We start from the raw sequence: 10,206 nt of genomic DNA, 5'->3' as shown, positions 1-10,206 counted from the left end.
TGTCCAGGCCTACACGAGATGAGGCAGGATAAAGAGGGATAATCCCCCTCGATCCCAAATCATTGAGGCCAATTTCTAGCCATAGAATAATGGCGTACTGTAGTGTGAAACATGTTTTGTGTGGTATAACCTCTAACCTCTAACTCTTTAACCTCTAAGCTATGACATAATAAAATATTCTCGGTTCGGCGCGGATGTTGAAATTTCATGGAAAAGCATGAATTGGGAAATCCCTAGTTATTGCATTACGTAATATTTAAAAAATTTTTCAAAAACATGGTAAGCTATCGAATTGATCTAGTTTAGATTATACGCAGTTGAGAAGTGAGCATAAGTTATATACATATGTATAAAAATGTCAAAATACTCTAAAGAAAACCTTTTATTAATAATTGGGATTAGTGGAGTAACTTGTGGAGGAAAAACGACAACAGCTACGAAATTAAAAGATCTTCTACCAAATACGACAGTGGTTTCCCAGGATGATTATTTTATCCTAGATCTAGAAGATCCTCGACATATATGGATTCCAGAATTAAATCACATAAATTTTGATGTAATCACATCTCTGGATATGGAAAAAATGTATAAAGATATTCTACATTTTATTAGCATAAATAATTTTAAACGAGTTGATTATACAGATAAAATTGTTTTTGGTACTAATGGTGTACAATGTTCGGCAAATATTCTTAATATTGTTCGAAACAAAATGGAAGAAGCAAAATTAAATATATTGATTATTGAAGGATTTTCTGTATTTAATTATAAACCGATGCAGGACATATTCGATTTAAAATATTATTTCACTCTTGACAAAGAAGAGTGCCTTAATAGAAGACTTAAAAGAGTGTATGATCCACCAGACTGTCCTGGCTATTTTGAAAAATGTGCTTGGCCTGAACATCTCAATCATTTAGATGAAGTTAAAAACACAGTAAAAGATGTTAAATATATCGATGGAAAGAATAAAAATCCAGTAGATAGAATATTAAAAGATATACAGCTTTATATGCAAAAATTATGATTTTAAATATTTTTTAATATAATTGTTTAACACATAATTTTCTTAAATTATAAGGAGTAACTGGTTAAATTCTGGTAATTTGCTTTTAATCATTTAATATTTGCCTGATATTTAATACAAGTATAAGGCAAGTAGCATAAAATTTAAGTTGATCCTTAAAATTAAGAAGCACGTTCATTTTTAAAATGATATGATTGTAACTTGTTTTTTAACAAATTACAATCACATAAAATTTATATTATTGTTGGTTTTTATTGTTTATTGTTATCTAGTTTCATAAATTTGTCAGGGTTAATAATTAAAAAACCAAAACAAATCACTTAAGCAGTATTAATGTTATTTAGTTCATAAAAAATATTTATTTCTTAGCCATATTTTAAGTAAAATTATTAATTATATTTATACATTTTAGATTATTTAAAATTCAAAATGGTGGCGTAGGTACGATAATTTTGTATTAGTGATAGTGATAATACATTCCATTTGTAATATTATGTATATATATTTGTTTTATATATTACTTTAGTAAGTATGAATGATATAGATATAGTTTTTGTCATTTTTAACAATAGTGTAATAAACTATGTGACTAAAATACAAAGTTCTTAAATAATATAATCTCTTACTGCATCACCTAAAGCTACTAGGTACAATACCTTACATGTTCAATCAAAATTTTGTGAATAGTATCCAGATCCTTTTTGTAAAAGATTTGTTCAGTCCGATGTCCAAATATTTTATCAAGTGTCTCAAAAAAAAGCTTTTGATTTTTAGTTAATAATTTTTAAGTGTAACTATATTTTTGGGTAGTAGAATATTCTCTATTAATACAAATGGTTAGTGCAAAGTTTTACTAGATTTTATTCATTTCAAAGAGATGACTACATATAAATTATCTAAAGAGCATATCAGATAGGATTTCTGTTAATGTTTTTTAACTAAGTAAATAGCAAATGTAAATCTTGTAAATACACAACGCCTATTAAAATGATATCAAATATAAAAGTAATCTATTAATCCTATAACGGCTGTATGAGAATTTACGATCCCATTTTATTGTTTATACTATGCTCTTTGAATCCTTGAAAACACTTATTAGAAAAACGTTCAACTCCTAAATTTGTTGTAAATTTTCTCTAATTTTTATCAAGCGAATCTCATTTCTATTTATACAGGCAGGTTCCGACATTTTCAGGATTATAAAAAACGAGTAATTTTTTATATACATTTTCCCAAAAATAATAATTTGAATATCCTTCTAAAGGGAGCAGATGATAGGTGCCATATTTTTTTGTGGCATTTAAGGCATTGCATACTTTGCAATGGGTGGTATCTCATTATTTTACTTGCAACTTTTTACTTTTACCTTATTTTTTAATTTGTGAAAAATATTATTTCTTGTCTATTAAATAAAAATGGTAGTCTTGCTCAATTTTCACAAATAGAACCGATTTCAACAAATACAGCATAATACAATGGTATTCAACCAGAGTTACGCGTACCGGCGTACACCTAAGTAGGCGTATATGAAGATAAGGCATACGCAAAGGGATCTCTCAAGATAGATACTTAGAGACAAAAAAAATGAAGTTAATTAATGATTAAACAATTCCATTAATTTAAAATTATTGCACAAAATTATATGCTTTTGTATTTATTCGTTTAAAAACTAAAAACCCCACCTAGCCTAATCCAGAAGCTTTTTTATTTTCGCACTTACTATAATCTCCAGTCATGTATTAAAAATCTGTGTTTCATTTACCATTAATTAATCTATGTCTAAATGTTGTATGTACTAATGGTAACGTAGGCAGTTGGGCACAAAATAATTAAAAAAAAAATTACCTGCTGGTAACTAATATCTAACACTAATTATACTAAGATTTAAGATAAGGGGGTATTTGAATATACAAATTTTTGAAGGGATCCGTAAAGAAAATTGGTTGAATACCATTGGCATAACATATATGCAGTTACATTTGTAAAACGAAACTTTATCTTATATACTTAGTGTTATTGCTTAAAAACAAAAAAATTGTAAAATACCCATTTCAATTTTCAAATTATATATTGAAAGTCTAGCTGTTTATTTCCTTCACTGAAAGTAAATTAAAAATTTTTTCAAAAGACTAAAATATTTGTTTTACGGAAATTGTTCGAAATGTATATCATTTCAAAGCATATATAGTCAGTATTTATAATTTACAAGCGCATTTATACAGGGTGTTAATTAAATTTTTTTTTACATTAGTTTAACACCCTGTATCTTGAAAACGAAGCATCTGCGGACCAATGTTTATATGAACTTTTTTTCTTAAAATCACCCAAATAATCGTCTGTTGAATTTATTGTACATACTTAATTAACACCCTGTATATACCTGAATTTCTTAAACTATGCTTTATACAACATACGGGATTCAAATACTCCATAAATTAGTGTGCAGATGATCTAAGTGTAAATGTTTAAAATATTAGATAACTTTGAAAACTTTTGATGTGCTGCAAAAATTATGCTGACTACTGTCACCCTTTAAAGCGTGTCTCTATATCTCATTTATTACCCTTTTTGAGAAAAAAGTTTACATAAAAAGGTACCTTTACTTTTTGATCTACCTAGTACTTGTCTTTGAAAACATTGTGAGGGGTAATTTAAAACCAATAAGCTGTATTTTCTTGAATAATACGAAGTGTACACAAGGTCGGATATAAAATAGGACCAGTTAACAGTTCAATTTCCTTAAATTTTTTGGAGTTGAGAAATTTATCACAACATACATACTCAGTATTAAAAATTATTTACTTTAAAATTGTTAACCTGTTTTATTGAAAACGTGAGGATATTCTGCACTGGTGACGTTTGTTTAAGGGGGGCGTTTTAGTGCGTAATTTTCAGTGAATTACTAGCAGCTTTTAAAAAAAATATCTCTTCACTGTACTTATTACACAAGTTTTCAGAAGGGTATAAGACAGTTTTCAAACAGACGATACATTCAGATTAAGGATAATAGCATATTTTTACCTCTTATGTTTATCGTTACATTTTCTAATCTTTACACGCCTGTTAGACATACAGAAAATCACATATGGCACTATAAACACAATCACACCCTGCAAAATACTTTCAAGAAACTATTAATATGTGATTAAATCACAAATATTAAGTACTTTTTGTAAAACTCTCGACAAAACAGGAAAGATATATTTTTCGTTGTTTACATGGGCAATCATGTTTCCTGTGATCCTCGTATTTCAACATTTCTACAGTTTTGATACCGTCGAACAGATGAGATAGACACAGTAGTCGTCTTAGGATTTTTTTGTCTCTCAGGGTCAGACGTATTTGCATATAAGATTGTATTGGATATTAAGTGTCGCACGGAAAATAATCCTAATAATAAAAATTTAACCGTTATGTTACTGATTAAAGAAACCTTTGCACCAATTGTTATGGGGTGCTACGAGTTGTTTTAATTCTGAATTACGCTAATGGACACCGTCACTTGTATGAATTTTCATGTTCTACCACTGTCTTACTAAAAGGGCGAATTCTCGTTTATAAAACGCCAGGCTTAATCTGGCTTGAGTAGAATGGAATTTGTATATTTCAAAGTTTTTGAGGCAGCAATAAAATTTACGGATATGTTTTTGGTAATATGTAGAATCTGTATTTGAAAATTTTAATTTCTGATACTGGTTTTACTGGTTTCGGGGAAGGTCGCAACTTGCATCGTATCGAAAAAACTAAAACGCAATATGAAGTAAATATAAATAATTGTAAAATATAGGATTTGCTAACATGATGATCGTGAACGTTTTATTTATTATATAAATATTACAAAGAAATGTCGTGTGTCTCAAACCTTATTAAAAACAAGAAAAATAATACTAAAATAAATATAACTAACTATGGAGCAATTATAAATAAATTTTAATTAGAAATGAAGCCAAATTACATACATTGCTTGGTGTTACAAAAACATGAAAAAATATCTCGTTTATACACAATTTGATTTATTTCAATATACGACCAGCGGAAACAATAATTTATTTATTGTATTACTGAATCTTAAAACAATAACATTAAAAAATATATAAGACTACAAATGTGTTTTTACATAGCATAGGTACTTTTACTAGGTTGCTCTTCATCTTGTAATCCCGAAGACTTTTTAACGTACTGAGGATTAACTTGAATTTCTTCATCCATAGCCAAAATTTGTTTATCTAATTCCATACATAAAGTTAACTGCTCTTCTAAACCTTTCAATACTTCCGGGCCGCTGTATTTATCGGGTACGTCTCTAAATACAACCATACCGTCTTTTTGGTTTATGGTTGCATATATTTCCTGATTTTCAATCTAAAATAAGCAAAAAATATGATTGGTTTGGTTCTCTTGCTAAATACATATATATTTTTCCATGACTATCAAATAATATACTTATTATACGAGATGTTTTCGTTTTCTTACGATTCAAGTTCAATAGAACCAGATTAAATGTAATTTACCAATATTATACACCGAAAATTTATATCTACAAATCGGGGCCTTATTATTTAATTACCATCAGAACACTTAGATGTAAACAATCTGGTCGACTTCTACAGGGTGATTCAAAAAACCGCCGACAGACTTCTAGGGTAGGTAGTACATGAAAAATTAAGACAAAAAGGGAGACGGGGTAAACGTGACCCTTTTTTAAAAATATTTTCTACACCACTGCTAATTTTGTTAAACGGGCACTATTTTCGTGTAAAGTGTTTAATTGTCTGTCGAATTGGTCTCTTGCGACCATTTTTAAGAAAAACACGTTTGTAGAAAATTTGTGAATCCAATTTTATTTTCATTCATTTTAGTTTCACATAGTAGGCTTGTGCTATTCAAAATAAAATTAAACATCGGCTGTCACTAATGTCAATAATAAGTGTACAAGTGAGTTAAGTCTTATAAGCATCTTTTTGTCATTTTTACGGTTATTTAGATTACTTCAGCTACATCACTATTTTCAATAATAGTATGAATTACGAATATTCATTTGAAGAGATGACAGATATGCATCTATGTTATGGGCTAGCAAATTTTGTTTCCCGTGATGTAGTTAGACGGTACAGAAAAATGTTTCCTGCACGAAGTACACCAAATCGGCAAATGTTTGATAATATCGATAGAAGATTAAGAGAAACGGGTAAATTAAAAGCTATCAAAATTTATTCTGGACGACGGCGTTATGCTAGAACTTCGGAACCTGAGGAAATGGTCCCGACAGCAATAAAAAATAATAATATGTTAAGTACCCGACAAATTTAAACATATCACAGTCATCTGCTTGGAGAACACTTCGCAAACAACAAATGCACCCTTATCACTTTCAACGTGTTCAACATTTACTACCTCAAGATTACCCACCAAGACTAGAGTGGTCACGATGGCTGCTTGGCAGGCTTGAAGAGAATTCCAATTTTCCCGCGAATATCTTATTCACAGATGAAGCATCGTTTACGAGACGAGGAATAATTAACTTCCACAATAATCATTTATGGAGCGACGGAAATCTTCATGTCATTCGAATAACAAAATTTCAGCATGAGTTTTCAATTAACGCTCATGCTGGTAGTATTGGTGACACGCTCATTGGTCCCTTTAGGCTACCAAATATACCAGATGGCCAGTCTCACCTTAATTTTTTAATGAATTATTTGAACAGCTTATTAGATGAAGTACCGATGGATGTGCGGAGGAGCCTTTGGTTCCATCATGACGGTGCTTCGGCACATTTCGCTCGACAAGTAAGAGCTTATTTAAATATGACATACTCTAGATGGTGGACTGGACATGGTGGTCTAATCCAGTGGCCCGCCCGTTCACCGGACTTAAATCCTCTGGATTTACACACTTGGGGTCATGTTAAGGAGCTGATTTATGTAACTCCAGTAAATTCGATTGATGAATGATGACATCGAATTCAGCAAGCCTTATAGTACACGTTTGACAAAATTAGCAGTGGCATAGAAAATATTTTAAAAAAAGGGGTCACCTTGACCCCGTCTCTACAACACTGTTGCTCATAAAATTTTGAGCAGTACATCAAGCATTGGTCTTAAGGTGCTAACTATCCATAGCAAATTTGAAATAGAAATGTTCAGGCATTTTGGAATTATTGCTGACGATGTTTAATTTTACAGAAACTTTGATGCCGTGTATCTCGTTAAGGAGGCATTTGTCTTCATTTTTCATGTGTTACCTACTCTAGAAGTCTGTCAGCGGTTTTTTGAATCACCCTGTATATTTTACTAAACAAACTTCAGGTTTAGTCTCTTCTTATTTTTAACTTTTTTCCACGACCATTCAAAGAGAAAATTATTTGTAGAATGTTGTCATTTCTGTCAAAATTCAGGTTGTTTCTGGAGTACTACAAGGCTCTATCCTAGGTTCTCTTTTTAATTTCTTTTTTCATTAATGATACAGTAGACATGGAAGTTAACATTTTCCTAAAGGTCGATAATGTCAAGATTTATTTCCCGTTTATTCGGTATTACACTGTGAGAAATTATAAATGAACTTGTCAAAAATGGTGTGATTATAATAACAATCTTCCATTTAACATTCAAAAGTTTAAATATTTCCTTATATTAATGAAATAACATTGCACTGCATATTCTCAAATATACTAAAGATGCAGACACCTTTATTGAAAAACTTACATTTTAAGTGATGGTTTAATTAATTGTGCAAGCAACATATACAAATTTAAGTTTTGCTAATAAGAGCTTCAAGAACTTTACAGATATTAATGTATTTTTTGCGTTTTTCGACTCAAATGTAATAAAAAATGTGACGTGTTCTGAATTAAACACAAAACGTTTGATTAAACGGAAAAAATAAATAAATAAACTCACCATGTGCAAAATATGCCGTTCAGCGTCTGTTGGACTCGACAGACCTACCCTACTTGCAACATCCGATAGACTAAGTGTTAAAAATGTTTTCGTCAACCTCTGTATATTTTTTTTGTATAGAACGGATGACACTTGTTTTACAAGACCAAGATTGTGGTCTCTAGTGAATGCCTAGAAGTAAGTAATATTGTTGAAATGTGACATATTAAAAATATATAATTTCTTACCTCTGAATGCTTATTAAGTACAGTATTTAATTCTGCTGTATTATTAGAGGTAAAGGCATTTGCTAAATCATGGTAAGGCTGCGATAATGGCTTTATAAACCTTGTAACGACTTGTGAGGCATATTTCGGTATAACTTGAATCTAAAAAGAAAACTTAATTAAATAATTACGTTATACAGGGATACTTTTTTAATTTTGCATTAAAAATGGAAACTAGGGACATACCTTTCCATGTAATAACAAAGACACTAAAATATATTTTTTATATGCTTCTAACATAATATGCGAGACTGCATGTGATGGTGTTGTTATTGCTACTTCAAAAAAATACAAGGCTCGATCCAAATTACGTACTGCTAAGTATATCATTCCTCCATAGTAGTAATATAATAAAAAGTATTTGGCGTCAAAATGAGGCCCATTCGGATTATGTGAGATCTATAAAATGATAGAGATGAGTGAATGTTTTTTATATATAGAAATGGGTTACCTCTTGACATATTCCAGTAATATCTGTATCTAATAGTTCTAAAGCAGGTTTAAAGCATTTAGCCAATAAACATAGCTGACAGAGGTCTGAATGAATTGACGTTAGCTGCGAGTCAAATAAGCGTAACTTAGAAATTGCCTTTTGTAAAAGAATTATTCCCTTCAAAGGTTGTCTTTGTTCAACTAAATAATTCGTTAGAGAATGACATAATTCTGCAACTAAGAGAAAATATTAATTCAAACATTATAAAATACCTCATCTTTAAATTATATTTACAAAAAAAACATATCAGCACAATGTAAAAGCTATATCTAGCTGTTTGTTTCTTCCCGACATGAATTATGTTATTTTTACAAAAACATGATTTAATATTTGCAGAGCTTAATAATAATTAATATATTTATCGGTTAATTTTCTACTTCCATTTTACAATAAAAAGTTTAAGATTTGCAGAGAATTGCAAGTAAAAAAATTTAAAATGAAAAAACTGCAACACGTTAATTTTAAATTATTATATATCACATTGCGGTAGTATGTCAGTTCAGATATAAATACACACTAATATTTACATGAATCTGGCGCAAATCTAATTTGTTCCCCGTTGCACCCCAAAATAAAGTCTTGTGTTTGAGAGAAACGATTGTCTTGTGAGCTATTTGTAATCGGTGCACTAAATTTAGCACACAACACAGCAAGAATGCCTAAAGAATGCTGTTGTATATCCAATGTTTCTAGTACATTATCTAGGTGTTGAGTATTTTTCAAAAGAACTTCACTAGACTTATTTAAATATTCACAAAGTTCCCTGAAGTTCCCTAAAAATATAACCTTAAAAAATATTTTCAAATATGATATTTCACAAAATTAACCATGTGAAGAAAGCGTTCTCACAGTATTGACAAATTGTTCTAAAGCCGATGCCATTTCATCAGGGCTTAGAAAAAAAATGTTTAAATATTATTAAAAATAAACACTATTTTTAGATTTCAGAAAACTGCACAACCGGCAGTTGTAATTTGACAGTGTCAAGTGTAAGGTGTGTTCCTTAAAACTTACAGCGTTTCCAATTTATTTGCACTTTTGTACTCGGTGTGAACTGAGAAAATAGATGGGCGAAACATGACTAGAGGTGCGTAGTTAGTAAAGGAACTAGTTCCAATAAACTATTCTCTGCCGAAATAATTCCCCAATTACTTTAGCTCAAACAGAGGAATCAATGAACGAAAACAACTATAATAAAATAATGTGTGACACACAACTACAAAAGCATTATTTTTATTGTTATCAACTGCCATTATTCTATGGCTAGAAATTGGCCTCAATGATTTGGGATCGAGGGGGATTATCCCTCTTTATCCTGCCTCATCTCGTGTAGGCCTGGACAGCCTTCGTAGGTGGGCCCCATCCGTCGTCTACCCCGACCGCAAATGCGGCCGGTGTAGGCGCTTTGTGGGACCTCCTTTTGTCCTGGCTGGGCCCCGCCGGCTAGGGCCCTTTCTTCTGGCGCTCTTCTTGCTTCGCCGGCTCGTCTGTGTAAACCCCGGGGGTAGTGTCATGTTTATG

General features: G+C 30.9%; 2 protein-coding genes across 2 annotated transcripts; one reads left to right on the top strand and one right to left on the bottom strand.

The window, feature by feature from the left end:
* The first annotated feature begins 143 nt into the window (after nucleotides 1–143).
* LOC108905006 (nicotinamide riboside kinase 1) lies at nucleotides 144–1,255 on the top strand. Its single transcript, XM_018707759.1, has one exon. The coding sequence runs from the start codon at nucleotides 356–358 to the stop codon at nucleotides 1,025–1,027; it is 672 nt and encodes a 223-aa protein (XP_018563275.1). The 5' UTR covers nucleotides 144–355; the 3' UTR covers nucleotides 1,028–1,255.
* Nucleotides 1,256–4,888: 3,633 nt separating this feature from the next.
* LOC108905002 (COP9 signalosome complex subunit 3) lies at nucleotides 4,889–9,632 on the bottom strand. Its single transcript, XM_018707753.2, has 7 exons — nucleotides 9,513–9,632; nucleotides 9,213–9,458; nucleotides 8,644–8,861; nucleotides 8,379–8,591; nucleotides 8,154–8,294; nucleotides 7,927–8,097; nucleotides 4,889–5,389 (listed from the first exon to the last, which is right to left on the bottom strand). Exons 1-7 carry the CDS (start codon nucleotides 9,565–9,567, stop codon nucleotides 5,141–5,143), a joined length of 1,293 nt encoding a protein of 430 aa, XP_018563269.1. The 5' UTR covers nucleotides 9,568–9,632; the 3' UTR covers nucleotides 4,889–5,140.
* Between the last annotated feature and the right edge of the window lie 574 nt (nucleotides 9,633–10,206).

This window comes from Anoplophora glabripennis, unplaced genomic scaffold, assembly GCF_000390285.2.
Source record: "Anoplophora glabripennis isolate ALB-LARVAE unplaced genomic scaffold, Agla_2.0 scaffold73, whole genome shotgun sequence".
Classification (NCBI taxonomy): domain Eukaryota; kingdom Metazoa; phylum Arthropoda; class Insecta; order Coleoptera; family Cerambycidae; genus Anoplophora; species Anoplophora glabripennis.
This window is presented reverse-complemented; position numbering and strand designations above follow the sequence as displayed.